This window comes from Vipera berus (genome assembly GCF_964194415.1).
Source record: "Vipera berus genome assembly, chromosome: 1".
NCBI classification, from domain to species: domain Eukaryota; kingdom Metazoa; phylum Chordata; class Lepidosauria; order Squamata; family Viperidae; genus Vipera; species Vipera berus.
The window spans coordinates 185,163,451-185,185,098 of record NC_138202.1 but is presented as its reverse complement, the minus strand read 5'-3'; the positions used below and the strand labels follow the sequence as shown (position 1 = coordinate 185,185,098).

The window sequence follows — 21,648 nt, the reverse complement described above, 5'->3', positions numbered from 1 at the left end:
GAAACTTTTTAGTCCCATATTTATTCTGAATATATTCAATCCATCTTCTCCATTCCACAATATATCTCTGTTGAGATTGTTCTTTATATTTATATTTATATTTATTAAATTTTTATACCGCCCTTCTCCCGAAGGACTCAGGGCGGTGTACAGGGCAATAAATATCAAAATACAAAATACAAAAGTAAAAAAAAATTAAATAATTATGCCCGATATTAATACATTAGTTAAAATCCATGTTAAAACCCAAACCCCAAACCCATCAGACCAGGCCGGCTTGTTCAAATAAATACGTTTTTAGATCACGTCGGAAGGAGCGAAGGTCGGGAGCCATCCGGAGCTCAGCCGGTAAGCGGTTCCACAGCTCTGCTGCGCCCACAGAGAACGCTCTCCCCCTGGGGGCCACCAGTCGACATTCTCTGATCGGTGGCACCCGTGGGAGCGCACTGGACGGAGGGAGGTTGACGCCGGCAGCAGGTGTTGCCGTAGGTAATCCGGACCCATGCCATGTAGGGCTTTATAGGTCATCACCAGCACCTTGAATTTCACCCGGAGGGCACCTGGAAGCCAATGCAGCTCACGGAGCAGAGGTGTAACATGGGAGTATCGGGAGACCCCCAACACAACTCGCGCGGCTGCATTCTGCACCAGTTGAAGCCTCCAAGTGGTCCTCAAGGGCAGCCCCATGTAGACAGCATTGCAGTAGTCTAAACGAGAGGTCACGAGCGCATGAGTGACTGTACGCAAGGCATCCCAGTCCAGATAGGGCCGCAACTGGCTCACCAGGCGAACCTGGGCGAAGGCCCCCCTAGTCACAGCTCCTATATGGTCTTCTAAGGAGAGCTGTGAATCTAGGACCCCCAAGTTGCGAGCCCTATCTACGGGGGGTAATAACTCACCCCCCATAGTAAGAGGTGGAATAATCTGAATTTCCCGAGATGCTGGCACACACAGCCACTCAGTCTTGTTAGGGTTGAGCTGAAGCCTGTTCCTTCCCATCCAGACCCAGGCAACGGGACATCACGTCAAGGGCATCACTGGGGTGGTTTGGGGTTGAAATGAAAAGCTGGGTATCATCAGCATACTGATGATACCCAACTCCAAAACCATGAATGATCTCACCCAGAGGCTTCATATAGATGTTGAACAGGAGGGGAGAGGACTGACCCCTGAGGAACTCCACAAACGAGAGGCCTCAAGGTCGACCTCTGCCCCCCCTGCCAACACCGACTGCGAACGTCCCAGAAGGTAGGAGGAGAACCACTGAAAAACAGTGCCTCCCACTCCCAACCCCCTGAGACGCCGCAGCAAGATACCGTGGTTGATGGTATCAAAAGCCGCTGAGAGGTCTAACAGGACTAGGACAGAAGAACAACCCCTGTCCCGAGCCCGCCAGAGATCATTCAAAAGCGCGACCAATGCTGTCTCCGTGCTGTACCCGGGCCTGAAACCCGATTGGTACGGGTCCAGATAATCAGCTTCCTCCGGGAACAAAGGGAGCTGATGCGCCACCATGCTCTCAACAACCTTCGCGAGAAAGCGAAGGTTGGAGACCAGACGAAAGTTGTTTAATACAGCTGGGTCCAGGGCAGGCTTCTTAAGGAGGGGTCTCACCACCGCCTCCTTCAAGGCGGCGGGAAAACTACCCTCACTCAAGGAAGCAGTTATCACTGCCTGGAGCCAGCCTCGTGTCCCATCCTGAGCCGCATAAACCAGCCAGGAGGGGCACGGGTCCAACAAACACGTGGTAGAGCTCAGCTTCCCCATGATCCTGTCTACGTCTTCAGGAGTCACAGGATCGAGCTCCTCCCAGATAACATCGACAAGACTGCCCATGTCCTCATCGTCATACTCTGCACAATCGGAGTCCAAACCGGTCCGGATCCGAGCGATTTTGTCCTACAGATGTTGACTAAACTCCTCGGCACAACCCTGCAAGGGCTCCTCCCTCACCTCCTGATTAAGGAGGGAGTGGGTCACCCTAAACAGGTCGGCCGGGTGAATATCTGCGGACACGATGAGGGTAGCAAAGTGGTTAGACCTTGCCGTCCTCATCGCCGCGAGATAAGATCTCGTAAAAGACCTTAGTCGCAATCGGTCATATTCAGATCGGCTGGATCTCCAACAGCTCTCTAGGCCCCATCTCCGACGCTTCATCTCCCGGAGCTCCATGGAGAACCATGGAGCCCACTGGGATCTGCACCGGGTCAAGGGCCGCATGGGTACAACTCGGTCGAGTGCCTCTGTGGCTGCCTTTTCCCAGGCTTCCACTAGGGCATCGGCCGAGCTGTGAGCAATTATGCTGAAAACTTTGCCAATTCCGCCAAGTTAGAAACTTTCAAAGTCCACTCTTCTGTAGTCGGCAGTTCCTCCTTCTTCCAATATTACGCTACTAAAAGTCTCGCTGCCGTGATTAGATTCAACATCAATTTAGTGTCTATAACAATAGTATCTGTAATAATACCCAACAAAAACAACTGCGGAGAAAACTTTATCCTTTTCTTAAATATCTTTTGCATATTCCACCAGATTTTAATGCAAAAAGCTTTGACTTTTTTACAAGTCCACCATATATGAAAATACATTGCGTCCTCCCAACCACACCTCCAGCATTTGGGCTGACAGTTCGGGTACATACTTGCTGGTTTTTTAGGATCTAAATGCCACCTATAAAACATTTTATAAAAATTCTCTCTTAAATTTTGGTCCTGTGTAAATTTTACATTTCTAACCCAAATCTTTTCCCAAGTATCCATTGTTATAACCTCCTGAAAATTCTGGACCCACTTTATCATACAATCTTTAACAAGTTCCGTTTCTGAGTCAATTTCTATCAATGCGTTATATATCCTTCTTATATGTGCTTGACCTTGATCTCGAATTTGTTTTACCAAATTTTCATCGGTTATCGAGAAACCCACTTTCTGATCCTCTTTCCATCTTGCCTGCAACTGCCCATACTGGAACCAAGTTTGTACAATCTTTTCTTCTTTTAAAATATTATATGGCTTTAATTGCCACACATTCCTTTCTAACCTTAAAATTTCCTTATATATAGTCTCATCATGTTTAAATCCAACATTTATATTTTCTATTGCATGTTTAGGTATTGTCCAGATTGGTATCTTATAATTTAACTTATGTCTATATTTTTTCCAAACTCGCAACAGAGCATACCTTAATATATGTATCTTAAACACATTATCCACCTTCTTGTCATACAATAAGTATGCATGCCAGCCAAATAACAAGTCATAACCCTCAAGATTTAATAATCTTGAGTTAAATTAAACCAATCACTTATCGATGATAAAGCAGCAGCCTCATAATATAATTTAAAATTAGGCATTTTAAGACCACCTCTTTCGCGCATGTCTTGCATTATCTTAAATTTAACTCGTGGCTTTTTCCCTGCCCAAACAAATTTATTAATGCCTTTTTGCCATTCCTCCAAATTTAAATCCTTTTTAAGTATAGGTATCATTTGAAACAAAAATAAAAACTTTGGCAAAACATTCATTTTCACTGCTGCGATTCTTCCCAGTAAAGATGATTGTAATTTTTTTCCCATTATCTAATTCTTTTTGTGTTTTTGCCCATAACAGTTCATAATTATTCTTATATAACTTCACATTTGAAGATGACAAATAACCCCCCAAATATTTAGTCTTTTTAACTATTTCAAATCCCGTTAACTCTTCTACAACAACCTTTTGTTCTATAGTCATGTTCTTAGACAGTATTTTAGTTTTTTGTGTATTTATCTTAAATCCAGAAACTTTCCCGTATAACATTATTATCTCCATCAACTCTACAACTGAGTAAGTTGGTTGACTTACTGTAATAACCAGGTCGTCCGCAAACGCTCTCAATCTATAATCCTGATCTCTTATTTTAATTCCCTTAATTTTATTTGAATCTCGTATTTTAATCAATAATATTTCCAATGTTAAAACAAACAGTAAGGGTGATAACGGACACCCCTGTCTTGTACCCTTTTCAATATTACATGTTTCTGTCAAACTACTGTTAACTATTATACGAGCTGTTTGTTTCTGATATATTGCCCTAATAGGGTGTAAATTTTTTTCCCCAAACTCCATTTTCTCCAATACTTTCACCAAAAATTTCCAGTCCAATTGATCAAAGGCTTTTTCAGCATCCAAAAAAATCAGCGTTGCGGAGACCTGATTATTCCTTTCCAAGAATTCCAGTAAATCTACAATATGTCTCACATTATTCTTCATTTGTCTACCGCTTATAAATCCAGTTTGATCACTATGAATCACTTGCTGCATTACCTTCATTAATCTATTAGCTAACATTTTTGCAAATATCTTATAATCAGTATTTAAAAGCAATATTGGTCTATAGTTTTTGGCTTGGGTAACATCTTGATCTTCCTTCGGAATCAACGAAATAAAAGCTGTTTTCCACGATGGAGGCACTTCTCCCAATTGAATTGTCCTAAACAATTCTCTTAAAGGTTCCACCATTTCTGACTGTAAATTTTTATAATAGACGGCAGTCAAACCGTCAGTTCCCGGTGTCTTACCCACCTTTAATTGCTTAATTGCTAAAAAAATTTCTTCATCACTTATCAATTGATTCAACCCTTCCTTTTGTTCTTGTGTAAGAACAGGGATATTAGCTTCCTGTAAATATCCATCTATGTCTGCATCTCATATCTTATCTCTAACATACAACTTAGAATAAAAATCAACAAAAGCCTTTTTAATAAGATTCTGCTGGTACACTACTTTACCCTTGTATTCTATTCTATCTATATTGCATGCTTTCTGTTTCTTCCTTAACAAATAAGTTAACCACCTACCCGGTTTATTAGCATTACAAAAAGTATTATGTCTAGCATACCGTAAGTTAGTTGCCACTTGATCTGCCATCAACATATCAAACTGACCTCTTAGTAAAGTAATTACCTCTTTAGTCTTCCCATCAGATGGATTCAGAATTAAAGCCTTTTCTTTTTTCTTAATTTCCTCCGCTAATTCTTTCCTCCTAAATTCCAATTTACATCTATGTTTATTGTTCAAATATATTAACAGACACATTTTTATATCCTATCCCCGACGCAGATTCCTCCCTCCCCTATCGCACTCAATGCCCCTTCCCTAATCATCCAATAACTACTCCGGTCCGCAGGGCTTTTTTTCTCATAGAACGCTCAGAACGGTGTTCCGGCACCTTTTTTTGGGGAAAAAAAAACCTTTTACATAAGCTGTGCTGCTATTGGCTTTAGGCCTATTGCAGGCATTGCTCTTTTATGACTCATGGACTTCAGCTCCCAGAATTCCTGAGTCAGTTATGCTATTGGCTTTTGGAAGCCAATAGGAATTGCTGCTGAGCTTGCCAAAAGACCCGGCAGGCAAATGTTGCACAGGCAAGAAGGCAGGAACTTTGCTCCCCAACTACACCATCTCAACTAGGTAAGTAAGATATTATTTGCAAATAGGATATCCAAGTATGACTCAAGGAAATTTTCCCTGCATGGAGGGAGTAGTGGTTTGTTTCATTTTTACTTTTCAAATTGCTGTAGGGAAGAAATGATGATTAGAAAAAGGCAGGAAGTTATTTTTATTAGGAAGAATTAATTTATCCCATGCTAGATCTTTGGGAGCTTAGTACCACCAGCACAGAATATTTGCATTTCTGAAACTTCATTCAAATTCAGTTCCTGATAGGGGCATTTGGAAAAAAAAGTTATTTATTAAATTAATATGCTGACTATCTCACCAGGATGACTCTGAAGTCAAGGAGAGGGTTTGCAACTTCTGTTTGTAGTTATCCAAGTTTCTGCACACTGAGATAATCGGCCATTGTACAAATACAGAGCCTATCATGCTTTTATATTTATATGGAACAGATACATTATCTGAAATTTTTGGAATGTGTAAAAAATTTGAACCAGCCCAGAAACTCATTTCCCATTGTTTGTGTATATAGAAAGTAAACCTTGAAATAGATTTGGAAAGAGCAAGGACTTTGATTAAATGGAAATGTTGCTAAGCATAGAACTGTCGAGTTAATCTGCAGCTGTTTCTGCTGTTTTCTTTTTATGCGCTTATGATTTTACATCACATTTTAAAATCAGCCAAATTGAATAGGAATAAGATTGTGACTGAAAGCATACTAATTCTGAAATATAGTAAATATCTTTAACAAGTAATGTTAAATTTAGCTTTAGTGTAATTTGCTTGTTTACTGTAGCTAAAACTGGAAATCATATTTCTAAAGGATTAGTTTGGATCATTGGAAAGAAAAAAGATTTAATATTTATGATTCAAAATATAAATATGTGAGAAACATGTTTTTAAAGACCTTTGCAGCTTGTTCTCATATATACCCTGCCACAAAGGAATAACTAAAATTATGAAATTTAGAATCTACCAAGCTTCCCTCCCATGGACAGAAGACAATCCATGGGAAAAGGACTCAGGGTGGTGTACAGGGCAATTAAAATACAACATACAAAAGTTAAAAGTAAAATTAAATTGATTTAGCCCTAACAATAAATAGTTAAAAATAAACCCCAAACCCAATTATATATTAATTAATCATATAAGTTAATCATATAAGTGAAGAAATGAGGAAAACTGTGGTTAAAGAAATTGTTTGATCCAATAATAAAATTTCATTGATAATTGATGAATCTACCATAATAAGCAAAAAACTACCCTCATAGTGTTTGTTCGATGCTGTATCAAAGGTATGGGAATGAATTCACCAGTAAATTTGTTTTTGGACTTGATACAACTTGAAAAAGTAACAGCAGAAGGAATATTTGATTCCTTACTCCAATGTCTTTACTCTTATGGGATGACAGAAGATTATTTGAAAAAATATTTGATTTCTCTGGCATGCGATGGCACCGCTGTGATGATGGGATGTAAAAGTGGAGTGAAAAAATTGCTGTCAGAACGTTTTCCTTCTATTATAGTTTGGCATTGTGCTAATCACAGACTAGAATTATCAATAGGTGATGCTGCCAAGGAAACTTCAGGAATAAATAGATTCCAATCATTTATTGATAAACTGTATGTCATATACCATGCTTCACCAAAGAATAGCAGAGAGTTGCATTCATGTGTAGAATTACTGGGGACTGAGCTGCTGAAAATTGGAAGAATTTTAAGTACCCGATGGGTGTCATCTAGTTTGCATACAGTTTTGGCTGTATGGAATAATTTTGAATCCCTTGTGTATCATTTTGAGCAAGCAATGCATGATCCTACAAGAGATAAAAATGATAAATGCACTTATGATGGCTTGAAAAGAAAAATAACATCTACAAAATTTTTATTTGACCTAGGATTGATGTGTGATGTTCTCCAAGAATTGTCAGATTTAAGTTTGGATCTACTGGACCGCAACATCGACTTGTATAAGGCAAATAAGAAAATAAAAATACTGGTACAAGTTTTTGAAGAAAGAAGACAGAATTTTGGGCCCTATTATAAATGTGCTGTTGCTGCTGTAAGTGATCTTCACTTTCGTGGAGTTTTACTTCACAAAAGAGATTCAAAAAAGGATTGACCCAAGTATATTTTATACAAAATTGAAAGAGTCAATTGAAAAAAGAATACTTGATAGCAAAGATGATGAATTGGCATATTGGCCTCGCGTACTTGATCAAAAACATTGGCCTGAAGATGTTAATACTCAACTGACATTTGGAGAAGTGAAAATTAGAAACTTATCAATCAGACTGCAACTAAATGAAAGAGAATTGATTTGTGGATTCCGTGAATACATTCTTGAAAAGACATATCCAGAAAAACTGTTGCATTTGATACAGACTCTGAATACCATTCCTATTTCTTCAAGTGAATGTGAACGTGGGTTTTCACAGATGAATCTAATTGCCACCCCAACAAGAGCTTCATTAAAGACTAAGACAATTTCAGCACTTTGTTCATCAAACTTGTCGGACCACCTCTGAGACTTTTCGATCCTTCAAAGTACGTTGATTTGTCGACTCAGAGGACGACATTCGGCCATAGATACTAAGAGCAAGGAAAGGAGTCAAGATTTGCCAGACAAGAATTGGACAAAAGTTGGGAATTTTCTATGAACATTTGCCTTAAATACAATAAATTAAATGTATGTTAAAAATTGAATATATAATTGTTTAATTATATAAATAAATATATAAATAAAGTTATATAAATAAACGATTAACAAGATGAGAATTCCGGCACCTTTTTTTTTAATAGAAAAAAGCCCTGCCCGTCTGCCTAAAACCACTGTCCTTCCCATGTTCCAGGAAGCCCCTTTGTACACATCCTATCTATCACCATCTAATTTTCTGTTAACAAAGCTCAGCTCCTATAGTTATTTCTGTATTTCCTTTGCTTGCGGCTTAGGATCACATTTGTACTTGTCAACTTTTAGATGAGATAGACAATCATTATTACTTAGGAGTTTCAGGTGGCTTCTCCTACTGCCCTTTAGACTCATTAGAAATTTCTGAATAATATTTTATTCCCTTCAAGAGGGTCATTAGCCATTGTTCTACCCTGCTCTTCCTCAAGACCCTGAGGAAGTGGAGTCTCTGTTTGGCCTTTCTGACCACCTGGGATGTATTAACTTTCCAGGTAAGATCTTCACAGAGGGACTCCCAGAAATTTAAAGGAGGAAACTCTCTCCACACAGCCCCACCCCATGTAAAGTGGGGCAGGTTCCTCTTTTTTCCTCCGGAAGTCTAGCACCAGCTCTTTCATTTTGCCAATATTCAGGTGCAACACCATATGGATAGTTTTTGTACATGGGAAGGACAGTGGTTTTAGGCAGTCCGGAAAGTTTATCAGATGATTAGGGAAGGGACATTGAGTGCAATAGGGGAAGGGGGAATCTGTGTCGGGGGTGGGGGGATAGGATATAAAAATGTGTTAACTACCTCTGTATGGTGTGGCTGAACTCCTGTGTGTTTTTCAGTCCACCAAACCTTTGCAAACGCTTCTTTCAGATAAAAATTTTGTTGCTAGAATTCCAAGTGAGTTTGCTTTAGGATCTTAATCCATGTTCCAAATAGTTCCAACCCCCCACCCCACCTTCCCAAAAGGATTACAGTGCTAACCTAAGATTATTTCACATCAGTATCGTACAACTCTCCCTGCCTAGAATGCGAATCTTTCGCTTTGGTTTGCACCGCCTTTTGGGGAGGTTGTGTCACGCCCCTTGCCGCTTTTGCGCGCGTGCGCGGGCTGTCCAATTCCTTACGACCGAGGAATAGATCAGCTGCGATGGAGAACGCGGGGGCAACGCCGCAAGGAACTGCGGGGCGCAAGAGGATCCCAAACCGGGAGAGGCCCTCGGTCGAGGATGAGGCCCTCAACTTGATCGCTCGCGAGGTACGGTAGCACCAGATCTGGGCGGTTTCATCCTTTTCCTTCCTCTTTCGTTTTTGGGAGCTTCCCCGCCTTGGCTGCTTCTCCTTGTTTCGCTAGACGGCCTTCCCTCCGCCGAGGGCGCCTGTAGTAGACGGGACTGGACGGTGGCCTCCCTCTCCAGAGGGTCCGGTTGCTACTTCCTCCATCACGTCCCTTCTCCTCGTAGGTTTCTGCTTCGCCGCGTCGTCTCTTTTTCTGGACTTCCGGGCGGCACGGGGTAGGGAGGACGGGGCAGGCGGCCAGTTCGCCTCCTGTTTAGTTTCATCAGCAAAGACTTGTGTGCGTTTTTAACTCTCTCCTTGAAATTAACGGGAAGTAGTGTTTTAACACGACCAACTTGGTGCGAGTGAAAGAATGTGTGTGTTTTTATACCCATATGTCCAATTACTTTTGGCTTCCTCCGTTGTGAGTTGTCTTTGTATATACTTTTTGCAGTTCAAGATGTTTTTATCCATTTGTAATTTATATTTTGTATTTACTGTACCAGCATATAGTACATGCAGGTATGTTGGATTTTTGATTTTTTTTAATTCTGCCTTTATTATTTTACAAGAAACTCAAGGTGTCAAACATATATAATATTCCTTTCTATTCCCATTTTCCCCACAACAAAAACCTTGTGAGTTGCATTGGAGAGAGAGAGAGAGTGACTGGCCCAAGGTCACTCAGCCAGCTGTCATACCTATGGCAGGAGTAGAACCCATCTTCTCCTGGTCTGTAGGCCAGCACATTTGCCACTACCGCCAAAGAGACTGATAAACCTGTTACTCTTTACATTTCACAACTTTTATATTTTTCTGTGTTACAGTGTTATCTGTATATCTAGTCTGAAAAGGAAATGGGAAAGATTTATTCAGATGCTGTGATCAATACAGATCCGTGCCCTTCTTGGCTGGTTTAAGAGCCTTGGTGGAGCAGTGGGCTAATGCCTCCTTAAGTAACACCAGCTGCCTGCAATTAGTGCAGGTTCGAGTCCCACCAGGCTCAAGGTTGACTCAGCCTTCCATCCTTCCGAGGTAGGTAAAATGAGGACCCAGATTGTTGGGGGCAATAAGCTGACTTTGTAATAATGCCGCTTGGGGAGGGTGTGAAAGCCCTAATAAGCAGGCATATATATACATAGAATGAAGGCTACTGCTAAGCTTGTAAGCCGCCCTGAGTCTTCGGAGAAGGGCGGGATATAAATGGAATTAAAATTAAAATTAAATTAAATTAAATTTATTCAGCTCGAGAGGTGTTGTGATTCAGGGTCAGCCTGTGGGTTCGGCAGTTGGGTCGGACAACTCAGAGGAGGAGGGGGGTGTTGAAGACCTTGCTGAGGGGATTGAAGATCTTGCTGATGAGAGCCCTCAGCCAGGCCCCTCCCACTTGGTCACCACAGAGACCCAGCTGTGTGAGCCTGACAGTGTGGATGAAGATGACCCACAGCTGGCCCTGTTAAAGGACGCCCGACGCAGGAGGCAGTCAATTAGGAGTAAACAGAGGAAGGCAATGGGGCTCCTCGGAAGGAGGCAGAGAGAAGCCACGCCCTGAACTGTATATAAGGGGAATGTGTGGGAGGCAACTGAAGGCAACCGCTTGGATAGTTCCTGTTTCTTAAAGCTCCTGTTTCTTGGTTTGTCTTGTTCCATTTGTTTTTGTGGTAATAAATTTGGCAGGCGTAATTCCAGCCTCTTGCCTTCTTGTAAAAGGGGTTGTCCCTGCCTTTTCTGCAGGGCCGGTAGCAGGCTGGTACAGAACAGTTTGCCTTCAGCCTCCCACCCCTTACTAATATTATGGAGCAGCTACATGCTGAGAATGCCCAGCTCACCCAGCAACTCACTTTGCTGGCAGCTCAGGTGGCTCAACTGCAAGCTCAGGTTCATGCTGCACCCCCACCATCACCCCCACCCAGGAGAAAATGCCAAGTTGCGATGCCGGATAAATTTACAGGCAATCCAGAACTGTTTCCTGCTTTCCTGGGACAATGCCAGCTCTTTATCAGCGTGAGAGCAGCTGATTTCCCCACTGACCGGGATAAGGTGGGGTTTGTGTTAAGCCTTCTTTCGGGTGATGCAAGTCATTGGGGCACGCCTCTGCTGGCTCAACCTAGCCCATTGTTGGACAACTTTGTGGGGTTTTGTGATCATATGCGTCTGATGCATGAGGACCTTATTAAGACGCAGACTGCTACTTGACGCCTGAAAGCTCTGAGGCAGGGTCAACGCCCCTTACAGGGCTATATCAATGATTTCCGGCTGCTTAGCCAGGATTCCGCCTGGAATGAGGCTGCGCTCGTGGATGCCTTCCAGGATGGATTGTCGGAGGAGATGTTGGATGAGCTGGCCCGTGTGGATATTCCCTCAGACCTCAATGGGCTGATCCATCTCTGCCTGCGGATCGTTGGTCGGTTGCAGCAGCTAAGGAGTCGCTGTGCCACCCTACAGACCCCTGCAGCCCCTGTTGTGCGTGAGCCTCCAGTTCAAAGGGAGGAGCCAATGGAGCTGGGTGCCGCCAGGTCTCGTCTATCGGTGACTGAAATGAACAGACGATCGGGGGGGTTGTGTTTTTACTGTGGGGACCCTGGGCATTTGGCTGCTTTTTGCCCAAAGAAGCGACAGCGGGCATCAATGACCGAGTCTGCCCCGAGAAAGTCCCCTACTTTTCTGTCGGGAAACGCCCCGAGCCCGATCTAGACGGTGTGATAGATGGGCGTCCCACAACAACACTGAGTGACGTCTTTCCGATGCTGCCTGTGGACCTCCACAGCATCTGATATTGGAGGCACGTCTGATCCTTCCTGGCAAGCCAGAGGGGATTCCAGTCCATGCCTTAATTGACTCTGGGGCCACCACAAATTTTATGGACTCAGCATTTGTGGCCAAATGGGCTGTTCCCCAGTGCCCGGTGGATCCGCCCATGTTAGTGGAGACTATCGATGGTCGAGTGCTCCTGTCTGGGCCAATTACGGCCGCCACGCAACCATTATGTATGGCCATCAGTTCCCATGTGGAGGCCATCCAGTTCTATATCACCTCAGATCTGCATTTCCCCGTGGTCTTGGGACTGGCGTGGCTCCAGGCGCATGACCCAAAGATCTATTGGTCACAGAACCTGGTCACCTTCCCAAGCTTGCAGTCCCGCCATATCTGTGCCGGCCAGGTGGAGGGTTCCCCAGGGGTTTCCTTGCCTCCCGAACTGTCCGACTTTGCTGATGTGTTCAGCGAGACAGAGGCGGATCAATTACCCCCGCACAGGCCCTATGACTGCCCCATTGATTTAGTCCCTGATGCGCCTCTCCCAGTGGGGCGTTTGTACTCCATGTCGGACCGCGAGTTGGCTGCGTTGCGGGACTTTATGGAGAAGAATTTGGCTCGCGGTTTCATCCGGCCCTCGTCCTCCCCAGTGTCTGCACCCGTGCTCTTCGTCAAAAAGAAGTCGGGTGAATTGCGGCTTTGCTGCGATTATAGGAAACTCAACGCCATCACGGTGCGTAATCGTTACCCGCTGCCCCTCATCCCTGAACTCTTGGACCGAGTCCGGGAGGCTAAGATCTTCACGAAACTGGACCTGCATGGAGCTTACAACCTCGTCAGGGTTCAGCCGGGTGATGAGTGGAAGACGGCGTTTGGTACTCGCTATGGACATTTTGAGTACACGGTGATGCCGTTTGGCCTGACCAACGCCCCCGCTGTTTCAGCATTTCATGAATGATATTTTCTGGGATTTGTTGGATCAGTTTGTCGTGATCTACTTGGATGACATCCTGATCTACTCCCCGTCGTGTGAGGTGCACCATCAGCATCTCCATCAGGTCCTGCAGTGACTCCCAAGAACATCGGCTGTTTGCCAAGTTGGAGAAGTGCCAGTTCTACCGGGTGACCATCGATTTCCTGGGTCACCGCATTTCTCCTGAGGGCATCGCCATGGAGCCGAGTAAGGTTGAGTCTTTGCAGAGTTGGCAACCCCCGTGTCGCGTGAAGGATGTTCAGCGACTTCTTGGGTTCGCCAACTATTACCGAACTTTCATCCCTGGGTTTGCTGCCTTGACAGCTCCCCTCACCCGGCTCCTGCAGAAGAAGACTCGGTTCCAGTGGAATGCTCCAGAACAACAGGCTTTCCAGACTTTGAAGGAAGCCATGAAGGAGCCCAACTTGAAGCATCCTGACCCGCAACGGCCGTTTGTTGTGGAGGCGGACGCCTCTGACATTGCCTTTGGGGCGGTGTTACTCCAGGCAACGACGCCCAGCGGTACCCTCTTCCCTTGCACGTACCATTCATGAAAACTGAACCCTTCGGAGCGCAATTATACAATCTGGGAGAAGGAGCTGCTGGCCATCAAAGTGGCGTTCGAGGCCTGGAGGCATCATCTGGAGGGAGCGCGGCATCAAATCGAGGTCCGGACGGACCATAAGAATTTGGAAAGCCTGCAGACCGCTCGGAATTTGAACCAACGCCAGATCCGGTGGTCTCTTTTCTTTGCGAGGTTTGACTTCCGGGTTCGGTACATACCTAGCGGGCACAATCAAAGAGCGGATGCTCTGTCCAGAAAGCCCAAATATTCCCGAGTGGAAGACAAGCTTCTGCCCAGGACAGTGATCCCCGTCGAGTCTTTTGCTGCGGTGCGGAACCTGGTTGATATACGGGCTCCGATCCGGGAGGCACAGCAGCAGGAGGTGTGGGTGGCTCAGCGGAAGGAGGAGGTGGGGCCAGATTCTCCTTGGACGGTCACGGATGGACTCTTGTATTATCGTGACCGTCTCTACGTTCCGGGAGGGCCACTCAGGGGACTCATCCTCAGCCAGTGTCACGATAACCCGGCGGCGGGGCATTTTGGCCTGTTCAAGACCCTGAACCTGGTCTCCCATACCTTCTGGTGGCCCTGGGTCCGACACGACGTCCAGTCCTATGTTACCTCCTGCATCCCATGCAGGCAGGCCAAGTCAGCGACAGGGGCCCCGCCTGGATTACTGCAGCCTTTGCCGACACCCAAAAGACCCTGGGGGGCTGTGTTCATGGACTTTCTGATGGATTTACCCCCATCCTCTGGTTTTACGACAGTGTATGTGGTGGTGGACATGCTGACCAAGATGGCGCACTTCATCCCCTGTCGCAGCTTACCGTCAGCCCGCGCCACTAGTCGTATGTTCATTCAGCAGGTGTTTCGGCTGCACGGCGTCCCTGATAGAGTCATCTCTGATAGGGGGCCCAGTTTACAGCCCGCTTCTGGCAGGAGTTGATGCATGCATTGGATATCAGGATTTGACTCGTCCGCGCATCATCCTCAAACTGATGGGGCAACCGAGAAGGTCATCGGTATCCTGGAACAATATCTGCGCTGCTACGTCAATCTGCAGCAAAACAATTGGGTGGACTATCTGGCCATAGCTGAGTTTGCATTTAACAATTCGCAGCACATCTCCACACAGATGACACCATTCTTGGCCAATGTGGGATATCACCCCCGGTTTTTCCCCCTTTGTCCCGTGGACTCACCGGAGCCGGCAGCGAACGACTTCATGGCAGAGTTACAGGCGATCCATCGATTGGTGCGACGTCAGTTAGAGAAGGCCAAGGCCGATTACAAAAGGTTTGCTGATCGGTCAAGACGGGATACGCCTCCACTATCGGTGGGAGATCGGGTCTGGTTGTCCACCAGGAACCTACCATCAACACGGCCGGTGAGAAAGTTAGATCACTGATATTTAGGACCATTCCCAGTCGAGGCTGTCATCAATCCGGTTGCCTATCGCTTAACTCTGCCACGTTCCCTGCGCGTGCACCCAGTCTTTCATCGGTCTCTGTTGGTCCCCGAGCAACCGGCCTGTCCACTCCGCCGAGCGGAACCTCCCCCATCAGGACCTCATGATGGAGGCAGCACCCCTGAGTACGAGGTCGCCAGCATCAGGGATTCCCGTTGGCTGAAAGGTCGTTTCCAGTACCTGATTGAATGAAAAGGTTACGGACCAGAGGACTTCACCTGGGAAGACGTGACCGCCGTTCATGCCCCTCCGTTGGTGACCGCTTTTCATGAACAATTTCCATCCCGACTGCATCTGGATCGGCAGACCCGGGGAAAGGGCCCTGCGGTGCGGGATAATGTTGTGATTCAGGGTCAGCCTGTGGGTTCGGTAGTTGGGTCGGATGACTCAGAGGAGGAGGGGGGTGTTGAAGACCTTGCTGAGGGGTTTGAAGATCTTGCTGATGAGAGCCCTCAGCCAGGCCCCTCCCAGTTGGTCACCACGGAGACCCAGCTGTGTGAGCCTGACAGTGTGGATGAAGATGACTCACAGCTGGCCCTGTTCAAGGATGCCCGATGCAGGAGGCAGTCAATTAGGAGTAAACAGAGGAAGGCAATGGGGCTCCTCGGAAGGAGGCAGAGAAAAGCCACGCCCTGAACTCCATATAAGGTGAATGTGTGGGAGGGCTGGTTTGCTGAAGGCAACCGCTTGGATAGTTCCTGTTTAGAAAGTTAGATCAGCTCCCTTCGGTTCTGAAGGAAACTGACTATCTGGACCCGTACCAATCGGGTTTCAGGCCCGGACACAGCACAGAGAGGGCATTGGTCGCACTGATAAATGATCTCTGGAGAGCTTGGGACAGAGGCTGTTCCTCTGTCCTAGTCCTTCTAGATCTCTCAGCGGCTTTTGATACCATCGACCATGGTATCTTGCTTGCAGCGTCTCAAGGAATTGGGAGTGGGAGGCACGGTTCTTCAGTGGTTCTCCTATCTCATGGGACGTTCGCAGTCGGTATTAACAGGGGGGCAGAGGTCGACCTTGAGGCCTCTCACTTGTGGAGTCCCTCAAGGATCGGTCCTCTCGCCTCCTATTCAACATCTACATGAAACTGCTAGTTGAGATCATTCGTGGTTTTGGAGTCGGGTATCACCAGTATGCTGATGATACCCAGCTTTTTATTTTGACACGAAACCACCTCAGTGATGCCCTCGATGTGATGTCCCGTTGTCTGGAAACAGTTCGGATCTGGATGGGGAGAAACAGGCTTCAACTCAACCCTGACAAGACTGAGTGGCTGTACGTACTGGCATCTCGGGATATTCAGAACATTCCATCTCTTTCTATAGGGGGTGAGTTATCACCCCCCGTAGATAGGGCTCGCAACTTGGGAGTCCTCCTAGATTCACAGCTTTCCTTGGAAGACCACATAGTAGCTGTGACTAGGGGAGGCTTTGCCCAGGTTCGCCTGGTGCGCCAATTACGGCCCTATCTAGACCGGGATGCCCTGCGTACGGTCACTCATGCACTCGTGACCTCTCGTTTAGACTACTGCAATGCTCTCTACATGGGGCTGCCCCTGAGGACCACTCGGAGGCTCCAACTGGTACAGAATGCAGCCACGAGAGTTGTGTTGGGAGTCTCCCGATACTCCCATGTTACACCTCTACTCCGTGAGCTGCATTGGCTCCCAGTTGTCCTCCGGGTAAGATTCAAGGTGCTGGTAATGGTTTTCAAAGCCCTACATGGCATGGGTCCGGAATACCTTAGGAATCACCTGCTGCCAGTGTCAACTTCCCTCCGTCCAGTGCGCTCCCACAGAGAGGGCCTCCTAAGGGTTCCGCCGTTCAGAGAATGCCGTCTGGTGGCTCCCAGAGGGAGGGCGTTCTCTGTGGGCGCGCCTGACCTATGGAATCGTTTACCTGTTGAGCTCCGGATGGCTCCCGACCTTCGCTCCTTCCGACGCGACCTAAAAACCTATCTGTTTGAGCAATCCAGTCTGGTCTGACGGGTTCTGTTGTAATTATTGTTTTAAGGTAATTTATCTTCTACATTAATGTTTTCGATATCTGTATTTGTGCATTTGATATTGATGTCACTGTTCACCGCCCTGAGTCCTTAGGGAGAAGGGCGGTATAGAAATCAAATAAATAAACAAATAAATAAATACAGTTTTATCACTGATTCTGACATAGCTAAAAGAAGAGTCACATGATATCAGCAAATTGAACTTTCTGATTAATGCAAGAATTAAAGTTAATGCATCCTTGATATCTTGCACTTTACCCATTTTTCCAAATTTTTCAGACTTATGTATTCATTAGATGTATAGACTGAAAAGGGACATAAAGGTTTTGTATACCGTTAGTATGTTCCTTTAGTACCTCGAGTGAACTTATTTTGCCTTGGAGATTCATCTTGTGTTTAACTATAGTGGCTATAAGACATCTTCATATGGCTTCCAAGAGGCTTACAGCAACATGAAAGGATTTGAAGGAATTTCTGGCAAGTACTGGTTGTGTACTACATATGACAACTATCTACCATATTCTTCATATGTCTGGGCTGTGGGGTAGGGTGGTAAAATGGAAGCCTTTTCTTACAAAGAAAAACTCAACTACATTTTGCAAAAGCCTATATCAAGTCTGACAAAAGCATGTAGAAAAATGTGTTATGTATAGTCTGATGACACTAAGGTTGAACTTTTTAGCCATAATTCCAAAAAGTATGTTTGGTAGAAAAACAACACTGCACATAACCAGAAGTATACCAGACCCACAGTGAAGCGTGGTGGCAGCATTATGCTTTGGGACTGTATCTTTAGTCAAGATAGAGAGAATTATGAACAGTTCTACATATTGGTCAATTTTGGCGCAAAAAGCCTTCAGGCCTCTGTTAAAATACTGGAAATAAAGAGTAATTCCACCTTTCAACATGACAATAACCCAAAGCATCCAAGTCAACAAAAGAATAGTTTCACTAAAAGAAGATAAAAGTTTTGGAGTGGCCCATCCAGACCCTGCACCTGAATCCACTTGAAAATCTGTGTGGTGAACAGAAAATGGCTGTGTTCAGATGTGACAGATTTGTGCAAGGAAGAGTAGGTGAAGATTCCCAAAGAGAAGTTGTGCCATGCTGATTAGGCTCCTACCCCAAAAGACTGAATGCTGTTATAAAAATCAAAAGGTGTGTCAACAATGTATTAGTGTAAAGGTGTGCATACTTATGCAGCCATATTATTCTAGTGTTTAATTATTATTTCCTCCTAAACGATTTTGGTTTGCTTTTCAGTTGAATTGTGCAACTTATATATTAAACATGGAAAACATTCTGGTCTGTTTTTTTTTACATCTCAGAAATGCATTTTAACAGGAGCATGTAGATTTTCTATATCCACTGTATTTTGCCTTTTCTGCCCTCAGAGTTCTCTGGGAAAACATATATTGTTGCATACGGTAAAACTGAGCCAAAGTTGGACTTAAGCAACTCTATTTATACCGCAGCCAATTTTGGTCACCATATCACAAAAAAGATGTCAAGAGTTTGGAAAAAATTCAGAGGAGAGCAACTAAGATGATCAAAGACCTGGAGACTAAAACATGTGAAGAATGGCTGCAGTACTTGGGTTTGGCTAGCCTAAAGAAAAGAAGAAATAGGGGAGAAATAATAGCAGTATTCCAGTGTTTGAGGGGCTACCACAAAGATGAGGGGGGTCACGTTATTCACCAGAGCACCAAAGGGAAGGACGAGAAACAATGGTTGGAAACTGATCAAAGAGAGAAGCAACCTAGAATTAAGGAGAAACTTCCTGACAATGAGGACAATTAATCAGTGGAACAGCTTGCCTCCAGAAATCGTGGGTGCTCCACTACTGGAGGTTTTTAAGAAAAGACTACACAGTCACTTGTCTGAGATGGTATAGGTCAGGGGTCGGCAACCTTAAACACTCAAAGAGCCATTGAGCCTTGGTGGAGCAGTGGGCTAATGCCTCCTTAAGTAACACCAGCTGCCTGCAATTAGTGCAGGTTCGCATCCCACCAGGCTCAAGGTTGACTCAGCCTTCCATCCTTCCGAGGTAGGTAAAATGAGGACCCAGATTGTTGGGGGCAATAAGCTGACTTTGTAATAATGCCGCTTGGGGGGGGCAAAAGCCCTAATAAGCAGGCATATACATAGAATGAAGGCTATTGCTAAGCACATTGGTTTGTGCTTAAATTGTAAGCCGCCCTGAGTCTTCGGAGAAGGGCGGGATATAAATGGGATTAAAATAAATAAATAAAATAAAATTTGGACCCCTTTCCCACAGAAAAGAAAACACCAGGAGCCACAAAACCCTGCTGCTTCTCCCCCAGCACTCTTCCACCATTGCTGCTGCTGCTTACCCCCCTCCCGCACAGAGCACCCTGCCACTGCTGCTTTCTTCCTCTACCTCCCCCGCCAGAGTGCACCCTGCCGCTGCTTTTCCCTCCTACCACCCCCACATGGAGCGTGCCCTGCCACCCCTTTTCCCTCCTACCTCCCCTGCATGGAGCGCCTTGCTGCCGCTGCTTTTCTCTCCTACCTCCGCAGTGCAGAGTGCCCTGCTGCCACTGCTTTTCCCTGCTACCTCCCCCGCGCGGAGCACCCTACCAATGCATCTTTCCCCAGCAGAAAAGGTGGAGTTTGCAAAGCAGCAGCAGGGCATAGTCCAGGCATGGCCCAGCAGCAAAGCTTGTCCTTCCCACTCAAGAGGCCCCCAGCAGCTCCTCGGCTCCATCCGAGTTGAAGAAAGTGGAGGCGCAGCAGAGAGATTGCTCTCAAAAAAATAAGAGCCGGATGCGCTACTCCCTCGTGTGTGCCCGCCTTATTGAGAGCAATCCCGCTGCTGCGTCTCCGCTGTCTTCAACTTGGATGGAGCAGAGTGGGGAGGAAAATGAGGAGAAGAGAGGTGAGGCTTTGTGCCAGCTGGCTGGCCAGGTAAGGGGTAGGTCGGGCGATGGTGGCTGGCTGGCTGGCTGGGGGGATCATGACCACTGGGGGGAATCTGACGGGTCTCATAGCAGCAGAATTGGCAACTCCCCCCACCCAGCCTGTTTCCCCAGCTCCGTACAAGATACTTGACAGAAAACACCCTCCCCCCGCACCCCCGATTGGACCCATGCGGCACCTTCTTTCCAGCTCTGATGCGGTCCTCCATCACTTTCTCTGCTGCCGTGTGCAGTCTTACAAACAAAAGAAGCTTGTGGGCAGTCCCACAAACTTCTTTTGTTTGTTGGACTGCCCACAAACTTATTTTGTTTCTGGGACTAAAAAAAAGTTCAGTCAATCTATTCCAACTTTGCGAGATCTTTTTTTCCCCCATGAGAAGTTGGAATTGATTGATTGAACTTTTTTTTTTAGGGGGTGGAGGACTGGGCGGAGGACTGTGAGCCACAGCAGAGGCGTGAAAGAGTTGCATGCGGCTCTGGGTTGCTGACCCCTAGTATAGGTTCTCCTGCTTGAGCAGGGGGCTGGACTCGAAGACCTCCAAGATCCTTTCCAGCTCTGTGCTATTCTGTTTGTTCTTTATTATGGTTTTATTTATTTATATTCTACCTTTATTTTATTTTTATCATTTGCATTCATTTTTATCTTTGCAAGTATAATTTTTAATAACATTACTAACATTACTAATAAATGGCCATTTTAAGCAAAATCATTGTAGAATATTATAGATATCAGAAGTTTAAATTCCAAGAACCACTGGAATGACTTTGTTTAGAGAATGCTTTTGACTTTGGCAAAATGTAATAGTATTGATCCAAATCCAAAATAGAAGCTGAAATGCTGAATGGTTAATAATTTCAAGTACCGTATATACTTGAGTATAAGCCGAATTTTTCAGCCCACTTTTTGGGCTGAAAAATCCACTTCGGCTTATACTCCAGTGAACAACAAAAAAAAAGAACTGTCCGTTCGGGCCAGGCTGCTGAGAGAAGGGAGTGGCAGAGCCTTGCAGAGCTGCTCCCTTCGGCTCCTCTTTGTTCAGGCCAGGCAGCGGAGAGAAGGGGCAGCAAAGGCTTGCAGAGCTGGTAGAGGCGGCGGCAGTCCGGCGTTTGCGTTTTTTTGTGTGTCGAGCCCCGTGGGCCCGACACACAGGAAGGGGGGGAATGCCGGAATGCCGCTTCCCTACCAGCCATTCCCGTGGGTCTGACACACACACGCACGCACGAGGGGGAGAAACAACGCTGGACTGCCGCCGCCTCTACCAGCTCTGCAAGCCTCTGCCGCCCCTTCTCTCCGCTGCCTGTTCCGAACGAAGGGGTGTCCCTTCGTTCGGGCCAGGCTGCTGAGAGAAGGGAGCGGCAGAGCCTTGCAGAGCTGCTCCCTTTGGCTCCTCTTTGTTCAGGCCAGGCAGCGGAGAGAAGGGGCAGCAAAGGCTTGCAGAGCTGGTAGAGGCGGCGGCAGTCCAGCGTTTCCCCCCCTCATGCATGCGTGCGTGTGTCAGACCCGCGGGAATGGCTGGTAAGGAAGCGGCGTCCCCCCCCTCCTGTGTGTCGGGC

The 21,648-nt window shown here is 45.9% G+C and overlaps 1 protein-coding gene across 5 annotated transcripts in view; it reads left to right on the top strand.

The window, feature by feature from the left end:
• The first annotated feature begins 9,222 nt into the window (after window positions 1-9,222).
• The window catches only part of LRRFIP1 (LRR binding FLII interacting protein 1), a 156,391-nt gene continuing 143,965 nt past the window's right edge, over window positions 9,223-21,648 (top strand). For all 5 annotated transcript variants that reach the window (XM_081312984.1, XM_081312983.1, XM_081312982.1 and 2 more), the window contains exon 1: window positions 9,223-9,371. In XM_081312984.1, coding sequence (XP_081169110.1) covers window positions 9,264-9,371 — 108 coding nt within the window. In that variant the 5' untranslated portion in view covers window positions 9,223-9,263. The remainder of the gene's footprint in view (window positions 9,372-21,648) is intronic.